The 22,373-nt window shown below is 50.2% G+C and overlaps 1 protein-coding gene across 1 annotated transcript; it reads left to right on the top strand.

Annotated features, from left to right (window-relative positions):
- The first annotated feature begins 7,699 nt into the window (after nucleotides 1–7,699).
- On the top strand, nucleotides 7,700–21,610 carry LOC131398664 (SEC14-like protein 4). Its single transcript, XM_058532296.1, has 12 exons — nucleotides 7,700–7,753; nucleotides 10,296–10,371; nucleotides 15,555–15,598; nucleotides 15,877–15,936; nucleotides 16,067–16,255; nucleotides 17,687–17,782; nucleotides 18,080–18,140; nucleotides 19,094–19,177; nucleotides 19,488–19,594; nucleotides 19,671–19,810; nucleotides 19,902–20,071; nucleotides 21,471–21,610. The coding sequence occupies exons 1-12, from the start codon at nucleotides 7,700–7,702 to the stop codon at nucleotides 21,608–21,610; spliced, it is 1,221 nt and encodes a 406-aa protein (XP_058388279.1).
- The last annotated feature ends 763 nt before the right edge of the window (nucleotides 21,611–22,373 follow it).

The raw sequence follows: 22,373 nt of genomic DNA, 5'->3' as shown, positions 1-22,373 counted from the left end.
TTCCTTTAGCACACCTCAGCATTTAAAACGTCTCCTGCCTTTTGTTTCAGGAAGTTGAGTTCAGTTCATACTGGGCTCTCTTCCCTATTGCGATAGTTATTACTGAATAAAATCTGTCTTTGTCGCCTTTAACTAGTCTCCAGCTTTGTTTATCTTTGACACCACCAAATTGGACAGGGTGGATGTAGGCTGTGTCCATCATTGTAGAAAATTCTACTGGACGGCCCTATACAACATGATGACATCATCAGATCTTCCAAAGAGAGGCCACCTGAGCCAGACTGGTCTTTCATCTCCTAGGAGATGATACCTCCAAATAGCCCCTCCCAGTGAGGCAGGATATTAAAGAAGCAAGTCAGATCAATGATTCCTAATAATAGGAAAACATAAAAAGAGATTTTTGAAGAGAGAAGGGACATTTTAAGTTGTAAACAAGCAAACAAGCCCTGCATGACAGGTGTGAACTTTAAAAGTCTGATTGAGGTAACAGGTGAGGTTTAACTATAAACAGTAAATTCAGGCTGAGAACCCTCAGCTCAAGGTTAATCACAGTGGGAGATGCCCCCATGTCCATGCCCCCAAATCCAGAGTTAATTGGTCCATAACTCAGAGCTGTAATACCAAGAAATATCTAATATTAATTTTACTTTTTCATTTGGGTCTATTCAGATTACAACTCCAACAAAATAGTAAAAAATTAATATTGAAACTTAAAGAAGATGTCAAAATATACAGTTGTAACCTGTGGCTACACCATAGTGTCACCACACAAAATTGGGGTTCATTTTCCTGATGTGCATAAACAAACCAATTAATTACGGCATCAGCTTTTGGGAGAGAAATCAGCTTTATTCTGCGAGATCAGTCTGCAGGGAGATGGGGGCATGTGCTCTCAGATCTGCCTCCTCAACTGAGGATTTGGGGCAAAATTTATGAGGTTAGGGAGAAAAGGCTAGTATGTGGAAACGCTGGCAGGACAGGCAGGTTTTGATTGGTGGGCTCCAAACATTTATGGTAAGGTTTTAAACATTTATGACAGGGTTCTAAATATTTATGATGAGGTTCTAAACTTTTATGATAGGGTTCTAAACATTTCTGATGAGGTGGGGAAGGAATTTTAACACTGGATCTTCCTGAATGAGGGACCCCTCACTTCTGATCTGAGTCCGACTTTCAAGTTCTGGTAGTGTCCTGGTCCTTGGGTTCCATAGGAAGGAGGATCTTTGGTTCCGAGGTCGTTTCAGATCACGATTTCTTCTTTTGCGCATGCCCTGGCTATGTGACTTTGCAGTTTTTCTGAAAGAGGATCCTTAACCACTTTGTTGATAAGAGATGGCGTCTGTTCGAATTGGGTCTAAATGCGCCTGAGGTTACAATATGAGGGTATTAAAACAAGTATAAAAATAATCAATAAACAAATTAATTTCAGGTGGGATGTTTAGGGACAAACTATAATTGTAGCAATCATTTTTGGACTCACTGGATTTCTGCGTTGGCTGTTCAAGGTATTTGAAGTGCTCAAAACTGTCAGCTGTAATGAACTTGTAATTTACAGCTAGAGTATTACTCCCACAGACCAGGCACCAGGCAACATGCAGATCCTCAACATTCTCCAAGGAGTTTGCCAACAGAAGGCTGGTTTGGGTCAGAGGTGGGGCTCTGACCTGCCCCTGATCACTGTTTGCTCCTCCACGGTCCCCTCCCACACGCACCATGAATTTATGCAATAGCCTCCTGACTGGTTTCCCTGCTCTGCCTGTCTGCTGTCTCCAAGTCATTCTTCACACCAGGCCCAAGATTATCTCGCTGGCACAGTGCAATCACATCAGTCTCTTACTCTAAAACCTTCAAAAGCTCCCCGCCCTGAGAGGGCGTCGCCCAGAGTCCCCAGCACGGCCTAAATTTCCTTCATGGCCTGACCTCAATCTTTTGGAGCCCCTGTCCTTGTAGCATCCCTCATCCCTCTGACCTCTGGGAGTTTCTTCCGGCGGCCACCTCCATCTAGAAGGGCCATCCCCACCTCTTCCTCCCATTGCCTCCTTGGAGGCCCAGCTCAAATACCATCTCCTCTGAGGGACATTCCAGGACCCCCTAGTTCAGTGCTCTTGCTTAGACCTCTGCTAGAACACTCTATCTTCAGGGAACCAGGACAGGTGGTGGTTAAGGATCCAGGCCTTGGGTGCAGATAGATAAGGGTTCAAATCTTGGCTCTGGCTCTTACTAGCCTCTGAATCTCTGTCCGCGCACATGTAAAATGGGCACATGGGCACAATGGTGAGGACGGTAAATGTGGCCCATGCCCTCATGGGGCTGACAGTTAAGAGGGTGAGTCAAATAGTCAAACCAAGCAACGTCTAAAGAGAATAATACTATGGGAAGAAGGAGTAGAGATCTGTTTGAGTGTTTACCTGGGGGATCAGAGGAGTTGAGGAGTCGCTAATGAGGCAGAGTGGAAGGAGGAGGTGAGGGAAGAGTGTTCAAGTCAGTGGGAATAGCATGTGCAAAGGCTCTGTGGTAGGAAGGAGCAGCAAGGGATGATAGATAGCTCCACACACGCCCCACCTGGTGCTGTGTGCTTGGGAAGGCCAGGGACCCCCTGGCTTTGGGGAAGAAAGATAGAAATCCAGTTGTGGCCCCAGACCCATAACCCCCTCTTTACCTGGTCCCAGGTCTTTGGGGTAGTTGGTCAGGCTCCCCTTGCCCACCTCTCTCTCTCCCAGGCCATCTCCCTTCCTAGGGAGCAGAGAGTAGGGGGGATGTGTCCACACCGGGCCCCGCCTTTCCCTGGGGTCTCCCTGAGTTGGTGGCGGGAGCCAAGGAAACCTTCCCCCAGCTGCCCTAGAGCCTAATTTCCTCCTCCTAGGCAGGCCCAGGCGTGGGGCCACCCCTGCCGTGGCCATCTGTGTTAGGCAGACACCCCCTCCCAACCCCACCACCCAGGGCAATCCAAGCCAAGCGTTTGGAGGGGCATCCAGTGGCTTCTGTCCAGCCAAGACATCCACAGGATGGGATTGACTTAGTCATGATGTGGGGGGAGAGTGGGCTGGGCTCCTGCAGAGCCTGACCCCACCCCAACAATGGAGACGCCCTTCACCCCACACGTTTCCTTCAGTCGGCAGGTTACAGGCTTGAATTAGGACAGCAAGCAGGGCACCTGCGGCCACTGAGAGCTGCCAGGAGTTTTAGGAGCACCTGGAAGATGGGAGGGAGAGGCAGTGCAGTGGGTGGGCAGGGAGGTGTGAGATTAGGGTTACATGCCAAGACAACACCATCATCGCAGTCCGGCTTCTCAGCCCACGGGTCAGCGGGGACAAAGGGAAGGAGTCACATTTCAGAAGGTGGGAGGAGGTGGGCCACCGTGGAAGAGGGGAGTCGTGTGTCCCCCAAACCACTGGTGCCCAGAGAGTTAGAATGAAAGTCCTCCACACCCAGCAATAGCTGATATGAAATTTGAGGAGGTGGCAGCATGCCACAGGCTCAGCGGAGGGCATCCGCCCTGTGTTGGAAAGACAGTGTCGGGGGAGAGGGAGAACCTCCCTCTGCCCTTTTCCTTAAGGTTTTCATGGCTGGCCAAATAATCAACAAGACAGGTTAGCAAGAGAAAATAATACCAAGTTTAATAACATGTATACGTGGGAGAAACTCAGAAATGAGCAACTCGTCCCTCTGTCTAAGCTGCTTGCTTAAGTATTGCAGCTAAAGGCGAGGAAGGTGTTGCGGGTGGGTAGTGGTCTGGGACTTCAGAGGGTAGGAAGACAATTCTTTTCAGGGTCATCTATAGATAATGTGGTCAGGGAGTGACAGAGTTTTTGATAAAAGAGGCTTGGTGCCTTTCCTATTGTAACCTCTATCCTACATTATCTTTACAGCCATCATGATAATAACTCCTTCCTGAAACAGATCTTTTGTTTTAAATTCTTTAGGCAGTTTGGGAGGGGAAACTCAAATATTCTTCCTGAGTTCTCTGAGTCCTTGTTGTCTTCAGCTAGAAATAATCCGCATACCAGAGTGGTGCCTCCTGGGGTAGCTTGCCCTGAGCACCATCAACAGGGACTTGAGGGTGACCAGGAACCACACAGCTTGGCGGGCAGAAGGACACGGCCTGGTGAGGGGTGCCTGGACCTGCACCAGCCTGCCCTGGTTCCCATCCGGGCTTTGCTGCTTGGGGCTGAGAGACGGCGGGAGGCTCCTTGAGCTTCAGTTTCCCGGTCCAGGAACAACAATAATGATAGTGCCAACCTCAGAACATGTCTGGAGGATGAAATGAGCTAACCCTGCACTGTCCACTATGGCAGCTCACCACCTTTATTAGTTTGCGAGGGCTGGCATAGCAAAGTACCCCAAACTGAGTGGTGTAAACAACACAATTTGTTCTCTCTCAGTTCTGGAGGCTAGGAGTCCAAGATCAAGGCGTCAGCAGGGTTGGTTCCTTCTAAGGGCTGTGAATGAGAATCTGTTCCATGCCTCCCCCCTCAGCTTCTGATGGTTTATTAGCAATCTTTGGCATATCTTGGCTTGTAGAAGCATCACCCCGATCTCTGCCTTCATCTTCATACGGCATTCTCCCCGTGTGCGTGTTTGAATCCAAATTTCCCCTTTTTATAAGGACACCAGTCATATTGGAGCAGGGGCCCACCCCCCTCCCCTACAACCTCATCTTAACTCATTACATCTGCAACGACCCTGTTTCCAAGTAAGGCCACATTCTGACACACTGGGGTTAGAACTGCAACATACAAATTTGAGGGGGACAAAATTCAACCCACAACATCACATGGGGCTTACTGAGCATTTGAAATGCCACTGGTTGGAATTGAAATATGCTATGCTAAATGCATGCTGGATTTCAAAGACTTGATTTAAAAAATGCACGATATCTCATTATTAATCAGTAATGAGATAATTAATCTCATTTATTAATCATACTGATAACATGTTGAAATGATAATATTTTGGATACACTATGTTAAATATATTATTAAAATTAATTTTTTTTTTTTTGCTAAGGAAGATTAGCCCTGAACTAACATCTGTGCCCATCTTCCTCTATTTTGTATGTGAGTCGCCGCCACAGCATGGCTGACAAGTGGTGTATGTCTGTGCCCTGGATCTGAACCCGCGAACCCAGGCTGCCAAAGTGGAGTGTGCTGAACTTAACCACTAGGCCGTGGGCCGGCCCCTAAAATTAAACTTCTTAATGAGGCTACCAGAGAATTTAAAGTTACCTATGTGGCTCCCCTAATCTGTCTGTCAGACAACACTGAGCTAATATTTACAAAGCCCGTCGAGCAGGGCCTGGCTCATGGAAAACACTCGCAAGCGCTGGTTAAATAAAGGCTTCTCTTGGGCGGTGATGTGTTACTTGTGGCATTTTTCTCAGAGACTGGGAAAAGTTAAGGACAAATTTCTTTTCTCGTCTGGCTCTTCTTTTATTGACTGGATTTTGTTTTACATTCTGGAAGCACAAGGCATACATAGTGTGGTCCTATCTCTTACAGATGATTTCCTGGTATTTTTTCCATGTCATTATAGACTCTTCATCCACTGCATTAAGCTCCATGTTTCCTGAAAAATTGTTCCCAATGTTCCTATTAACAATGCACAAACAACTTTAAGCTGAAAAAGTTTTTTTTTTTTTATAATTTTATTTATTTATTTTTTCCCCCAAAGCCCCAGTAGATAGTTGTATGTCATAGCTGCACATCCTTCTAGTTGCTGTATGTGGGACGCAGCCTCAGCATGGCCAGAGAAGCGGTGCGTCGGTGCGCGCCCGGGATCCGAACCCGGGCCACCAGCAGCGGAGCGCGCGCACTTAACCGCTAAGCCATGGGGCCGGCACAGAAAAAGTTTTCTGTTACTTAGGGTTATTACTGGGCTACGTAGTAAACTATGGAAGGATCCTATTGTACGTTGTCAAGTAGAAGCTGAACCCATTTCCAGTCCTGCCAGCAATGTATGAATGTCTCCATCTCACCAACTTCTAACTAACTTTATTATCATTTTTAAAAAAGGTTTTGTGCATGCGTGTGTGTGTTCTTTGTCCTGTTTTGTCGCTGACTTGGGGAGGAAAAAGCGTTTCCTTCCTTGTATACCCATTTCTTTGATGACCTGGAGGTTGAGTATTTACTCACTTGGTTGTTTCCCCTGTGTATTTCCTCCTCTGAAAATTGGTGTTTTGAGTCCTTTACCCATTTCTTAGGGCCTTAGTATTTTTCTTATCAATTTGCATGCATTCTTGATAAAGATATCAATTTTCGTACATTTTATTTTCCCCAAATTCACATCAGCAGCTATTGACATAATGCCTTAATTCTGTTTCTTGTTTAACAGATTTTTGCATTTTTATGTCATCAGATCAATTGATTGTCCCTTTGTGACTTCTGTCATTGTTTTTAAGTGCAGAGCATGCCCTTCTAGACAGTTGGTGAGCGTCACTTTTATGTTCTTTTAGCTTTTTGTGATTTCTTTGCTTTTTTTGAGACTTAAAATCCCTTTAGGACAGTGCTGTCCAAATGGAATATAATGCAAAATGTGGTTTGATTCCAAAGGAGGGCAAAGGGAGAAGGTTCCAATGGCCCAATTTATGCCCCTTCATCTTCACCTCTCACCTGCTCCTCTCTCTCGAAAATTCCTGCCAACTTGCATTTTCTCACCTTCCCAGTGACCTGAGAAATGTTGTTTCTGAAATTTGGAAGCAGAACAGATTTTGCTTCCAAAATTCTTATCAGTCACCCTAAATGATGATGAGCAGAGTCAAAGGTAAAATATTACCACGTGTAATACATCATCACACTTACGTACACATGTATGTGCAATACAGCACTTCAGGCCGTGACCTCTGCCTGGTTCTCGGATGCCATCCTGGATACCTGTGTCAGCCGCCCACCACCCCTTGGCCTCCCAACCCCTCCATCACCCCACCAGGGCTTCCATCTGTCCACTGCCACCTCCCACTCCGTGGCTTTTGGGCTGTGGATCCTACCCAGGAGCTCGGCGTGGGGGCCATCCCAGGATCTCTACCCTCACAGCTCACTGCTCTGGTGACAGTATCAATAATAATAATTATGAAACCGTATTCCTAACATTGCACGCTTACTGGGTGTGCTGTGCCAAGCTAACCCACGGCAGCTCTTCTTATCTAATCATCTCGGCCATCTTGAAGGCTGGAACCATTCTGCACATCAGGGCTCTTCTATCAGCTAGTGAGCACTGACAGGGCGCCGCCTGTGTTCAAGGCCAGGGGAGCGGTGTTGGGGCCCCCATGGGCAGAAAGGCCTGGGGATCACCTAGAGGGTTGAGCCAGGTTTATAAAAAATTCCTCCATTTTGCTCTGAAGGGGATCTCGTGTGTCCCCTGAAACTTGCCCAAGTGTCCTTTATGCTCTCCCCCTTCCCTGCCACGGGGGAACCTGTAGGAGCCACTGGGATGAGGATGCCTGGAGGTGTGAGGGTGCTTGCTGCCGCCCATTCAAGTCAGTGTTCTGGGACCCCTGTCGGTGCCAGTCACTTCCCTACCTTAAGTAGGATGCATCTTGGAGACCATGGCAAAAAAAAACAAACAAACACAAGGGGAGGGGAGAACTGAATGGGGCGGGGCAGGACTGGTGCCCTCCCGTGGAGGCGGGACCGATATCTGTCAAAACCAGGCTGCGATGCCAGGCGGCGGGCTGGCAGACGCATCCTGCCCACTAGCAGGCACCATGAGCGGCCGAGTTGGGGACCTGAGCTCCCAGCAGCAGGAGGCGCTGGCCAGGGTGAGGGGCTCCGCCGGCTGGGAGGCTTGGGGAGGGGCCCTAGCAGCCTGTTGCCGCCCACCTCGGCTTCCCCTCGCAGCCTGGAAAAGGATCCTGCAGAGCGCCTCTGCCCAGCCTGCCGGCCCAGCCCGCAGTTGCTGAGGAGCCCTTCTCTGGGCAACTCTGGGGCCAAATCCAGCTTTCCTCCCACTGCTGGCTCCCTGCCCCTGGGCCCTGGCCCTTGTTCCCTGGTTGGGGTGGGAAGGGCACTGCCCTCAAGCTTTGGGGCAGCTTTGGGCGGACTCCCAGGTCTCCTGGCCAGATTGTAAAATTCTTTTGGTTTCTCTTTGTGGCTTTCTGACTCCCCAGGGCCCAAGCCTTCTCCGTATCATTAATGTTTTCATTAAAGGGAAGTGAAGGGGTTTGGGGTGATTTCAAGACGCCCTACAGGCTGCACCCGGGAACGTCACAGCCGTGGGGGGGGGAGCACATCCAGGTCTTGGTGCCACAGCATTAACAGGGTTTGCAGATGGCCAGGGACTGGAAACTGACTTCGGGGTTGGGGGTTCGAAACTCTGGCTCACACTTTAGGCCTGTGGAAGGGCAGCTTCAGACTTGTGGAGGATAATTTCTTTTGAGGCTACTGCCCTGGGGAGAACCTGAGGGTCCTCCAGGGAAGAATGAGGACGCTGGGTGAAAGGGGGCCCTCGGCGAACTCCTAGTGAATGAGATAGGGGTCCCAGGTGAAGGAAGGAGGCCCCAGGTAAAGGATGAGGTCCCTGGGTGAAGTCCCAGATAAAGGAGCAGGTTCTAGAAGTAGAGGGTCTCCAGATGAAGGAGGAGTCCACAGGTGAAGGAAGGGGAGTCTCCTGGTGAACCTTCTGTCTCCCCACTGGCGAAGATCTTAGGGAAGCCCCAGACACTGGGCTTATAGGAGGGACACGACACCTGGCCTTTGGGGGTGACTTATGATGGAGATGCCTGTGGGCCAAAGAGCTTTAAACAATGTAAAAATCTTATTCTTATTTTTTCCATTATCTAAAAGAAATGAATGCTCGTTATTTTAAAAATTAGAGAAAAAGAGAAAAGTAGGAAGAAGGAGAGGTCACCAGGAGTGGTCCCAGAGGTCTAGACAACCATCCCTAGGAGCATTTCCTTCTAGCGTTTTCCTAAGCCTAGTTTTGACGACCGAGGGTCTCACCGCCAGACTCTCCTTTCTCCGTTTGCCATCATCACAAGACAAGGTTTCTTGCCGAATGACTCCAGACCCTCTCCGGCACCTGCCTAGTGGCTTTCTCTTTTACTTGACATTCCATCCAAGAGGGGAGTGGCCTTGAGGTGGGAAGGTGTGCCCTCCTCCTGGCCTTGCAGGGTCCTCACTCGGTCCCTGGGGAAGACCCCTCCACACTACTATCCCAGCCTCAGTTTCCCCATTTGCAAAGCAGGAATGTGACCTTTGCCCCTCCTGCCTCAGGGCACATTCTGAGGTTCAAAGGAGGGAATCTGGTGACCTGGAGGGGCTGAGGGATGCGGAGTCATTATTTCTCAGGCGGTACTGTCCCCCATCCCTCAAAAAGCTTCCTCAGGAGCCCAGACACTGCAGCTGTTCAAGGTGCGGAGACCTGCATTCCGGGCGCCTGTCTGGACTGGGGATTATTATAGGAGATGCTGTCGCTCAGGTTGTTTGTTAACGTTGGAGAAGTTTAAACTGATTATTCATTTTTAATTATGTGAGCAATCCTGAATACATTCTTATTTTAAACATCATCCGTAAAGCTAAAGGTGGTTTGGTGGACGGCCACCAAGACAGCTTCCTATGGCTTCACCGGCATCTGTGGCTAATCCCAGATTCTGTTCACAGGTTCCCCTGCAAACCCAGCCCTCCGGGCCTTGCCTGCAGCTCCCTCAGTCCCCATAGAAGTGGGGTCTCCTCTCTCTCAGGCCTGAGCCTTAGTCCCAAACCCAAACTCCCAGCAACTTCCCCAAACTCTATCAGTAGGAAAAGGCACCCCCAGCGGGTCAGTCCCTCCGCTTCGCCCCAGCCCTGGATGAGGCATCCCCGGCTTCTCTTTCGGTCCCTCCCTGCTGATCTTTGCCTTGGGTTGTTTCCACAAAGCTTCTGCTGTCCAAGGCTTCGGTGCTTTACCTGCAAAAACTCCTTTGAGTGGCACAAGTTCATCATTATCCCCACTTCACAGATGAGGAAACTGAGGCTCAGAGATGTTAAATAACTTGCTTCCAAATCCAGACCTTCAAGATGCAGTCCTAAAATGTTCTGGTCTGCCTGCATCAGATTCACTGGGGATCTTTGTAAAAACAGGGATGGCTGGGCCCCACCTCAAACCTAAAGACTGAGGGTCTGGGGCGGTCAGAGAACCCCCAGAGTTTGAGAAGGACCCAACTCTTCCTGCTATAGTGGGCTGGGGGTGCCCCGTTCCCAGCTGCTGCTAACTGTTTTGGTCTCTGGGCAGGGCTGACGGCAGACTGAGGGTGAGAAGAGTCAGGGAGGGGCTTGGGGTTTGGGGGTCTTGAGAGGCCCTCTGGCCATCATATGCCCCCTCAGTTCCAGGAGAACATCCAGGACCTGCTGCCCGCCCTGCCCAATCCTGATGATTACTTCCTCCTGCGCTGGCTCCGAGGTGAGGCCAGCAGGGTTGCAGGTGGCGGAAGGGGAAGGAGGGTCTCAGGGGAAGGGGTGGGAGACTTTGGGGGACAGTGCTGCAGAGTGGTAATGAACACAGTCCCTGGAATCAGCCCACTTTCAGCCAGCATCTGAGCTCCCTTTCAAATCAGCACGGCACAAAAACCCCGCCAAACCTCAGTTTCTCCATCTGCAAAGTAGGGGTGAGGCCACCTTCCCACGGGCTGTTGTGAGTGTTAATGAGAGGGCGTGGTGCAAGGTGGGCACAGCGTCGAGGTGAGGTTAGCGTCAGCACTGGGAGGTTCTCAGGATGACAGGCCTGGCCAGGCCTTGTGTCAGATGTCGCTAAACACGCTGTACAGGACTTGCCTTTGGGTCTGTCTCCAGTTCCTTGAAGACAAGCCTGTGTCGTCCCCTCAGAAAACCTGGCACCGAGCAGGTGCCCAGCGAACACCGCAGGAAGTAGATTTAATTAAAGTTAGAGAAGAAGTTTTTCTAGGAATTGGGGCAGCAGTGTAAAGTTATTAGAATAAAAGAAACCACCCAGGGCTTAGGGAGAAATTCAGCTCAACTTAGTACACCGCGTGGAACGGATTTTAAACTTGAGCCAGGAGGAAAGTCAGAAGCCAGGCTGCAGGGGAAACGCCAGCCTTGGAATCAGGCAAACCTGTGACTGAATCCAGCTCTGCTGCGTGCGAACGGTGTGCCCAGGGCAAGCTGTGCACTCTCGCTCAGCCTCACTTTCCTCTTCTGTGTGATGGGTGTACTATTGGTCCCTACCTTCAAGATGCTGTGAGTCAGACATGAGGTCACAGGCCTGCACAAAGGAAGTCCCCCTTTCTGTTCTATTCTATTTGGTTATTTTTTAAAATTATTATTTTTTACAAACTTTATTTTTGAGAATGGTTTTGGTTTACAGAAAAGTTATGGAGATAGTTCAGAATTTTCCCATATACACTGCACCCAATTCCTCCACCATTAATATTTTACATTCTTGAGCCAGCCCTGATGGCCTAACGGTTAAAGTTGGGTGCCCTCCACTTCGGCAGCCTGGGTTCAGTTCCCAGGCGTGGAACCACACCACTTCTCTGTCAGTAGCCATGCTGTGGTGGCGGCCCACTTAGAAGAACTAGAAGAATTCATAACTATACACAACTATGTACTGGGGCTTTGTGGGAGGGAAAAGGTAGAAAAAGGAGAAAGATTGGCAAGAGATGTTAGCTTAGGGTGAATCTTCCCCTGCACACACACACAAAAAAAGAGCTGTTTAATATTTTACATTCTTGTAGTACGTTTGTTACAATTAATGAACCTATATTGGTACATGATTATTAACTAAAATCCATGCTTTATTTAGATTCCCCTAGTTTTTCTGTTCCAGGGTCCCATCCAGGACACCACATCACATTTAGTTGTCATGTCTCCTTAGACTCTCTTGGCTGCAGCAGTTTCTATTCCTTTTTTTCTTTTTTGGTGAGGAAGATTAGCCCTGAGCTAACATCTGTGCCAATCTTCCTCTATTTTTTGTATATGGGCTGCTGCAACAGCGTGGCTGGATGAGCAGTGCATAGGTCCGCGCCTGGGATCCAAACCTGCGAACCCCGGGCCACCGAAGCAGAGCACGTGAACTTAACCACTACGCCACCAGGCCGGCCCCTCTATTCCATTTTTAACAAGTCATTTTCATGTCATTTTCCTCCACCTGGGCTAAAGAAGAAGTTACGATGGTAGATTTCTTGAAGCCCCTTGATACGGCATCAGCCCTCTCTCCTTTGGAATCTTTTTGGGTTTAAAAACCAGCTTTTCAGGTCTCTGGGGTGTCTTTGACAAAGGAATGAAATCACAGAGACTGTAGGCTGCTGGGTCAGGGGAGAGGAACAGGATCTAAGATTGGGAGAGGGTGCCAGGTATCCTGATGCCTCTCCCTGTATGCCATGTCAAACCTGCTGACGTGGCCCCGTCCACTTCAACTTCAGCTCTGCAGCCACTCCCTGACTCATGAAGTCAAGACACAGGCAGAGGAGAGGGCGATCGCTGGGGCTGAACTTCTCAGAGGCTCCTCCCTCAGGCCGGATGCAGGGGGACCTTCCCTGACCCTCCCTCTGAAGTCACTTCCCTTTGTTTCTCTTGATCTCCATCCCATGTCCACGTCCATCTCTCCCACTTGGATGGCAGCTCCATGAGGGCAGGGACTGAGCCTGCGCCATCCTCCCAGCCTGGCACATAGTAGGTGCTACTGGAAAAACTATGAGGACCCATCAGCAGTGTCCAAACCACTGTCTATAGGACAAGAAACCACACTCTGGTTCTCAGTAGAAAAATCTCCTATAGACACCACAGAGATTTTTTTTAAAGTTGATAAAAGAATATTATGTACAATTATGCACTCACAAATTTGAAAATCTAAATGAAACTGATACATTCCTTTAAAATATATATAAGGCCAAAATTCAGCAAGAAGAAATAGAAGGTCTCAACAGACTAATAAATATTAAAGCCATTTAAATGGTAATAAAAACCTCCCCCCCTAAAACTCAAACCCCAATGGCTTTAAAGGTAGACTCCTCCAAAATTTTAAGACCAGCTAATTCCTACTTATACAAATTGTTCAAGTTGGTTAAAAATATATAAAAGAGGGCCCGGCCTGGTGGCGTAGCAGTTACATTTGCCCGCTCTGCTTCAGCGGCCCAGAGTTCACAGGTTCAGATCCCAGGCGCGGACTGATGCACCACTTGTCAAGCCATGCTGTGGCAGCGTCCCATATAAAGTAGAGGAAGATGGGCACAGATGTTAGCCCAGGGCCAGTCTTCCTAAAAAAAAAAAATATGTATATATATATATATATATATATATATATATATATATATATGCGGAGAGAGAGAGAGAGAGAGAAAATATATATATATAAAAGAGAAGTTACCTTATGAGGCCTGCGTAAGTTTGATTCCAAAGCTAGATAAGGACAATAAAAGAAAAGAAAATTCTAGGCTCGTTTCACTTATTAACGTAGATATAAAGAAGTCTAAATACAATATTACATAATAGACTCCAATAGGGTATTAAATTATACAGCATGATTAAGGAGAGTTTATCTTAGGTATGCAAGAATTCAACATGAGAAAATCTATCGGTGTCATTGAACACATTAATAGAGTTAAAAATGAAAAATTATGTGGCTATCCCAATGCAGACAAAGCATTTGAAAAGGTTCAAATCCTGTTTATAAGACAAAACAAAAGTCTTACTAAACTAGGAATGGAATGGAATTTCCTTAGCTTGGTAATGGCTGTATAGCAAAAATCTTACAATAAATGTTACGCTTAAGGAAAAAATTTAGATGCATTTTCTTTAAGATCGGGTACAGGAAAGGATGATGTCAATCAACTTGATGGTTTCTGCATAGAACTAGAGACCTTTGCCAATGTTACAAGGAAAGAAAAAATAATCAGTGGTATAAAGACTTGAAGAGAAGAGTTAAAATATTTGCTTATCTCCGTTGAAAACCAACAGGATCAACAGAAAAACTCTAGAACTAAAAAGAAAGTTTGGCAATATTGCCAGATACAAGAATCAATAGCATTTCTCTACACAGCAATATCCAACTGTAAAATATAATGAAACATCAGATATCATTCAAAATAGCAACAAACCCCATAAAATATCCAGGAAGTTAACCTAGAACAGACAAGATCTGTACAGTAAAAATCTTAAAATCTCTGAAGTATACAGAACTACTCTGTTCCGTTCGGTAGCCACCAGCCACATTTAACAATTAAAATTAAATTAAATTAAAGATTTGGTGCCTCAGCTGCACTCTCCACGTTTCAAGCGCTCAGTAGCCACACGCACTTGAACAGTTCAGATATAGGACATATCCATCCTCACAGAAAGTTCTGCTGGACAGCACTGATACAGAAGATGATTTTAATACATATAGCCTCAAGAAATGACTGGGCAGGCGAACCTGATGGCTGACTACAAATATTTGCAGATTTGCCATGCAGACAAGTGGAGACATATATTCCTTTGACTTGACAATGGGGCTAGAATCACTGCAGGGCAGACTTTCACTCAGTCAAAGGTGCTGAGGAATGGAATGGGCTGCCTGCTGAGGTAGTGAACTCCCTGTCACAGGAGATAATCAAGGTGGAGCTAGTGGCCTTGGTGGTGTTTTTTTCTGGAGGTGGCTTATGATCAGGGCAGAGGAAGCCTGGATGGCGTGTCAGGCTCCTTCCATTTGAAAATCTCTGACCTTGGATCTTACCAAAGGCCCATCACTGAATGAATTCCTCAGTAACCAGTGGTCTCAGAGAGCAATTATCATGGCATTTCTAAAATAGAGCATCATATTTTCAATTACAGTACATTTATTTCTTCAAAAGAAGTAATCCCAACAATAGCTACTGTTTATTGAGAACTTACTGGGAGCAAAGTAATGTGCAAGCACTTTATATACTTTATCTCATGTCATCCTTTGAATAACTCTGAAAAAGATATTATTCCCATTTAGCAGATTAAAAAAAAAATAAGGCTCAGAGAAGGTAAGTGACTTGCTCAAGGTTGCACAGCAAATAAAAAGACAAAACTAGAATTCAAGCCCAAGTCTATCTAACTCCAAATCCCATGCTGCTCACCACCCCTAACACCGGGGAGGGGTCTCTGCTCCCAGAGGGACATCAAATATTACAGGCTAGATCATCTTCTAAAGCCAACAGTTTTAAAAGGCCTGGAAACTTTAATCAGGGCCCTCCAAAGTCTTCTAGAGGATTAAAAATCCTTGTTTTTTAAAAAAATTTCCAGGGCAGGCCCAGTGGCGCAGGGATTAACTGCATGCTCCCTGCTTCGGTGGCCCAGGGTTGGCAGGTTTTGATCCCGGGCACGGACCTATGCACCGCTTGTCAAGCCATGCTGTGATGGCGTCCCATATAAAGTGGAGGAAGATGGGCATGGATGTTAGCCCAGGGCCAATCTTTCTCAGCGAAAAGAGGAGGATTGGCATAGGATGTTAGCTCCGGGCTGGTCTTCCTCACAAAAAACAAAAAAATTCCAGACCCCCAATGTATTCTTGGGGTGTCGGGAAAAGTCTGGGGGTACCCCCACTGTTTCCTCACGAGGCTTCAGAGAACGGCTTGTTCTAGATCCTCCCTTAAGCCTCCTCTCTTTCTTTGGCTTTCCTTGCAGCTCGGAAGTTTGACTTGCAGAAATCCGAGGACATGGTCCGGAAGGTGAGGCCCCGTTCTCGTGAGCGTCCTGCCTTCCACAGGCTGTACTGCAGGGATTAGCCAGAAAGGGTGGGGACTCCTGTCCTGTTTTCATGTTTCTTCTTCCTTCCTCCTCGGATCCCTTTCTGCATCAGACCTGGGTCCCCCACAGCCCTCCACCCCATGTCCCCTCCCTAGTTCTACGGCAGTAGAGCCTGCGGGTGCTCTGGGGGGATCTTGGTGGCTGTGGGCAGAGGGACCTTTGGGGCAGTCAATCTTCAGGTCTTGCCATGCCTTCACAGCACGTGGAGTTCCGGAAGCAACAGGACCTGGACAACATCCTCACATGGCAGCCCTCAGAGGTGAGCCCCGTGCAGCATCCCCCAGGCCATCTGATGCCCCCCTTACCACTCCGCCACCTCCAGCCACCTGACGGAGCAGGGACATGGCCTGGTGGGCTGGTTTGAGTCAGAACCTCACCTCCGTGTCCAGGTGATCCAGCTATACGACTCGGGGGGTCTGTGTGGCTATGACTACGAAGGCTGCCCCGTATGGTTTGACCTCATCGGGACCCTTGACCCCAAGGGTCTCCTCCTGTCAGCCTCCAAGCAGGACCTGATCCGCAAGCGCACCAGGGTCTGCGAGCTGCTCATGCAGCAGTGTGAGCTGCAGAGTCAGAAGGTGAGAAACCCGGGGCTGGCATAGGAGGGCGTGGTGGGCCTTGTATGTCTAAAGGGTGGCCCCAGGACCAGAGAGGGCAGGCACCCCGACCCTGCTTCTCCCCAGCCCTCGGCACTCCAGGCTCTCGTGGGATGTGGGCTTCTCCTGCGGTTACTCATCCATGAGCATCTACCATGTGTGTGGCGCTCTCTGCCGGCGTGAGCCAAGGGCCACCAGAGCCTTTTCCCCTCTGACCTTGGGTGCAGTGAATGCTCCAGCTCTGTTCCCTAGGAACCCTGGGAACAGCGGAAGGTCAGCTTTGCTTATGGAAAAGATGCCCCCGGTTGTAAATTGCATAAGTATAAACACCTGGGGGGGAACCATTGCCTTGGGCGTCCCCGAGAGCAGTGGCCCTTGGAACTGAGCACATCCCTTGTGGGTCCCTGGAAACTACTATGAACTTGCTACCAAAAAATACTGAGTCCTGTGGGGCATGGGGCCTCCAAGCCAAGAAAGACCCGCGCCCATCTTTGCAGACCTTCTCCTCGTCCCCGACTCTGTCTCCTGGCCCGTAACCTTCAGAGAGACTCGAACACAAGTGTGTCCTGGTTGGTTTTGTGGGTCTAAGTGTCTCGAGGGGCCTAAGATGAAGACCCCCGGGGGGGAGCTGTTATGTCACTGTGGGATAATTTGGCTAGTGGTTAACTCCAGTGACTAGGACAGGGCCTGCGTCCCCAGCTTCTGGTACAGGGCTGGACACAGAGTAAGCCCTCCACAGAGACTTGTGATAAGTATAAGTGAATTGCAAAGCAGCAAATTTGGTGCCTGGTTAGAACAGATGCATGTCTCTCAGACAAGACAGCTGATATGATAGGGTCAAAACAGTGTCTTCCACTTCATGGATGTTCCCCATTCGAGGCAATAATTCTTGTGATGACGACACTAATAACAATATCTGCTAATATTTACCATGGACCGGCCACATGCCAGGCACTAGGCTCATTGAGCCCTTACAGCAATTCTGTCAGAGCCTAGAATTATCCCCATTCTACAGAAGAAGAAAGTAAGGCTCAGAGGGGTTAAGAAACCACCCCAGGCCACACAGCCTGCTGGCAGCGTAGCTCTGGCTTGGACACAGCCATAGGACTGCAGATGCTGCTGATATAATATACTCTTGTCCATAAAGATGCCCAATGAGCAATGAGTGATGTCTCTAATTCCACACTTAACTAATTCCAGGCAACAGTGTTGAGAAAACTGTGTTTTAAGGGCCACTGTGTCAGGGCTCGGAGGTGGCGTCTGCTCAGACCCTGGATGCGCACCCTTTGTTTGGAAAACACTGTGAGCAGCCGGGGGAGGGGTGGCAGGAAGGTGGGAGGGGTGCCAGGTCTCTGGCCAGGATGGCGCGGCTGGAGCTGTTGTCTGACCCATCTACCTGCACTGTCAGTGCAGCTGGGCAGGAAGATTGAGACAGTGCTGCTGGTGTTTGACCTGGAGGGGCTGAGCCTGAAACCCCTGTGGAGGCCAGCTGTGGAGATCTACCAGCAGGTAAGATAGGCAGCCGGCTTGAGGCCAACAGGGAGCCACTGCCCACACCAGCTTCCGGTCCATGGAGGAGGGGGCGCCCCCTAGGGCCCCACAGAGCAGCCAGTGAAGCTGGCCTGGGGTCTCCTCTCCAAGTAGAAAGGGAAGCAAGGGTGTCACAGAGGAGGAGGTACACGGAGGGAAGATGAGGAGGGATGTGGGCGCGGGAGGGGGCTATCGTCACAGCTGCATCAGAGGCCACCAAATCCGGGGAGGGGATGTTGGAGCATGGCCTCGACTGGACCCCTCTTGACCCCACAGTATTTTGCCATCCTGGAAGCAAATTATCCTGAGATGTTGAAGAATTTAATCGCTATTCGAGGTGAGCCCATGACCAGGATGACCACCTGGGGAGGGCGGGGTGGGGAATGGGGGGGACAGTGGGCAAGCCACCAAGTTTGGGGCTTCTCAAACCATCCTTTGTGAAGATCAGGTTTTTTGGTTTTTGGTTTTTTTAGTTCGTTCCTTCACAGACTGATACTTTTGGAGTACATAAAAGCATGCATAGCAATGTCAAATACGTTTCTAAATGTTTGCTGTTATTTTCTTTTCTTATCTGGGCATGGACTGGTAACAGATGGTCCATGGACCACACTGGTTTGTGGACACACTGAGCAGGAATGGTCCTGGACTGCAATGGCCCTACAGTGAGGGGGTTGCCACGTGTGCTCTGGGCTCAGATGATCCGGCTTCCAATCTAGCTGGTTCTGTGACTTTGAGCATGTCTATTTAACCTCACTGAGCCTCAGTTTTCCCATTCTGTAAAACGGGGGTGTAACGACACCTTCCTCATAAGATAGCTGTGAGGTTAAATGAGACAGTCTGTGGAGAAGGTGTGGCACAGAGCCTGGCCCACAGAAAGGACCCAGTAAGCATCAGCGATTCAGGTGGGACATGAGATCTAGTGCAGATGCCCCACCTACCTGCACCCAAGAGGCTTCCAAGGCAACCTGGGAAGACCTGGAGTGAGGACAGGAAGAGGCACCACTGGGGAATCAACATTGCTGAAGTCCTACAGCTGAGCAGGGGAGGAAACCATTTATTGAGAGCCAGGCACTGTGCCAAGTGTTATGCATACATCGTGGAATTTCATCTCCATTTTGTAGTTAACAGCAATAAGACTCAGAAAGGGTGAGTAACTAGCTGAAGGTCACACAGTAGGAAGTGGCAGAATCTAGATCAGTCCAACTCTTGCCCAGCTCATGCCCTTGGTCGTGACTTTACATATCGAAGTCCTCTCTGGTCCAGCTTCCTAAGGGAGTTTCATGGTTTCAGCCCCCAAGCTGTTCCCTGTGGCCTTCAACTTGGTCAAGTCGTTCTTGAGTGAGGAGACGAGAAGGAAGATAGTGATTCTAGGAGGTGAGTGACTTGGCCTTCTGCCTGTCTCCTCATCCACCTGGGGTGCAGAGGTCGACGAGAAAGGCCTCGTTTCTCTCTGGTTCAGCCTCTTTACTCAGGCACCGACCTTGGCCTGATGCCCATCGGCCTTTGCACACTCAGGCAAGGCTTTGGGCCTCGACCCCAGCCTGGGTGGCCACGTAAATCTCTTGGGTGCTCTCGGGAGTAGACGCCAGGGGAGCAAGCCAAGGCCGCATCGGGTCCCCTCCCTGGGCTTGGCCCCTCTGCCGAGCCTCCCTGAGCCCCCGTGGAGCCCTTCTTGCTTCCACAGGCAACTGGAAGCAGGAGCTGACAAAGTTCATCAGCTCCGACCAGCTGCCCGTGGAGTTTGGGGGGACCATGACTGACCCCGATGGCAACCCCAAGTGCCCGAGCAAGGTACGGGGTGCCCAGGGGTGGAGAGGAAGGGGAGACGGCCGTGGTCTGGTGCTTGCTCACCCGGCCTCACCCACAGATCAACCACGGGGGCGAGGTGCCCAAGAGCTATTACCTGCACAACCAGGTGAGGCCGCAGTACGAGCACACGGCCACCGTGGCCCGCGACTCCTTCCTGCGGGTGGAGACCGAGGTCCTGTTCCCGGGCTGCGTGCTCAGGTAGGGATGGCGGCCACTCTACACCTGGGCACGGCTGGGAGGGGCCCGGAGCCTAGTCCGGTGGCCATCAATGGGGCTCTGTTCCCTGCAGGTGGCAGTTCACATCAGATGGGACGGACATAGGCTTTGGGGTTTTTCTGAAGACCAAGAGGGGAGAGCGGCAGCGGGCGGGGGAGATGACGGAGGTGCTGCCCACCCGGCGCTACAATGCCCACCAGGTGCCCCAGGACGGGAGCCTCACCTGTGACAAGGCCGGCGTCTGTAAGCGTGGTTCCCTGGAGGTGTTTTCCTCCTCATGGTGGAGAACTGAGCTGACGTCTCTTGCCAATCTGGCTTCTGTGTTTGTCCTCTATTTTCCGCTCTCAGGGAGGGTGTGGGGTCTGTGCAAGCTCCTAGATCCCACGGGCGCCAGGGGAATTGGCTTCAGTGTGTTGGATCTGATGAGTGGCCCCTGGTGTGGGTACAAGGCCAGAGACACATTGTGGAGAATGGGATTTACAGCCTGAGGCCATGGACCCCGCTCCTGGAAAGTCCCATGTTGGGCTTGACAGGCTAAGAGACAAGAAGAAACAGCCAGGGGCTTAGCTTCAGCGGTCCCAGCTTGCCCAGGCACGTGGACCACCCCACTCTGGGAATCTCAGAGACGGCTTCTTCCAGGCCTTTATCCTTCCTTCCCAGGCTGCCCAGCCAGATGCAATCTGGTCAGTTTCACCAGACGCAGCATTGTCCAGGGACACCACTGCCCTCCCACCTCTACTGGGAACAGAGTCAGGAGAACGGGACCCCAGTGTTGATTTCCTCTGGAGAAAGAGGAGTTTTGCTAATGCCTTAGTCAATACATACCTAGTTCACCTTTGTGGAAAGAGAGAAACAGGAGGCTGGAGACAGAAATCTAGATGACTCATCTCGTAGCTGAATTCACATTGGACTTCTGCACTGAAGGAAATGCCTTCTAGAAAAGATGCGATGAAAAGTGGCTTGGGGGGTGCTGGCCTGGTGGCGTAGCGGTTAAGTTCACACGCTCGCTTCAGTGGCCCGGGGTTTGCAGGTTCAAATCCCAGGCGTGCACCGACACACTGCTCATCAAGCCGTGCTGTGGCAGCGTCCCATATAAAGTAGAGGAAGATGGGCACGGGTGTTAGCCCAGGGCCGATCTTCCTCAGCAAAAAGAGGAGGATTGGCAACAGATGTTAACTCAGAGCTAATCTTCCTCAAAAAAAAAAAAAAGCGGCTTGGAGAGCTCAGCCCTCTCCTCTGGGGAGAGCAGGGCTCCTCTCTGGGTTGGAACATCGCAATAAGGAAATCCAGTCTCTCCCCTCCCTTGCTCTGTAATGGTTGGAAAGTCACTTCAACCTCTCTAAGCCTCAGTTTCCTCATCCGTAAAATGGGGATGATAGTACCTTTGTGTGGGGCTGCTCTGAGGACTCAGGGAGCCGTGAAGTGCTGATGTAACGCCTGGCACACACGAGGGGCTGCTGCATGCTGGCGTCTATTGTCATTCCTTTAGTGAGCACAAACATCATCCAAGGAGATGGTTGCGAGCAGTGGGCTGCGGGCTGGGCAGTGGCTGACACTCCGGCCCCACCTGCCCAATCCTCAGGGCACCCAGGCAGGCAGACGTGCCGGCCGGCTTGGCCTGACTACTCCTCCGTCCTTGCAGACGTGCTGCTCTTCGACAACACCCACAGCTTGAGGCGTCCTAAGAAGGTCAGCTACACCGTGGACGTGCTGCTCCCGGACAAGGCCTCCGAGAAGAAGATTGAGGGTCTCGAGGCGACGAGACCCTCCCCAGCACAGTGAAGACCCCAGCCGGCTCTGCGCCTGTGCTCTCCAATCCCTTAGCACCCCTCCCTGCCCCCTGCCTTCTGACTGGGCAAGGCCACTGGCCACCAGTGTCTCTGAAGACCTGACCCCGGGCGGCTCGGCCCTCGGCCCTGAATCCCTGTCCCTGAGCTCCGTAGGGCTTGTCCTTCTGTACTGCTGTCCCACGGGGCAAAGGAGTGCTGTCCACCCAGGTGACACCCCTGAGAGCGAGTGGCAGACATCCCTGTAAAAGGGGTCTTTGTTGCAAAGCATTAGCACCCCGGCTGCCAAGGCCCTTCCCAGAGCCTGGACGCCTCAGCAACGCCGCTGTCCAGGGGCTATGCGAGCAAGGAGCTGGGCTCTGACTCTTTCCCTGTCCTCAGATTCTGAGTTCATTTTCTTCAGTTGATGGGAGTTTTCTCGATTTCCCAGGGCCTGTTTTAGGCAAGAAAATGATGAGACTTGGGAAGGTGGGGGTCCTCGGGTGAGCTATGTGAGGTCCCTGGGGACCCAGCCCCTCCATCTATGGCAGCTGCATCCTTCATGGTTTAGCACAGAGTCTGAACCGGGGCTCTGCTGCTATAAAAAGCAAACTAACTAAACAACACGAAATGTCAAGAGCCCGTGCCGCAGGCACTCCTGCTCCAATGGTGTTTGAGTCGTTGGGCAAGAAAAAAACTGCTGTGCCAGCACCAAGGAGGCAGCCTGGGGCTGTCAGGCAAAAGTCACAGAACATCTCCATGTCCAAGGGCTGCTCCCG

Source organism: Diceros bicornis, chromosome 35 (genome assembly GCF_020826845.1).
Source record: "Diceros bicornis minor isolate mBicDic1 chromosome 35, mDicBic1.mat.cur, whole genome shotgun sequence".
In the NCBI taxonomy this organism is placed as follows: Eukaryota; Metazoa; Chordata; class Mammalia; order Perissodactyla; family Rhinocerotidae; genus Diceros; species Diceros bicornis.
The sequence above is the reverse complement of the archived record's forward strand: the minus strand, read 5'-3'. Positions and strand labels throughout refer to the sequence as shown.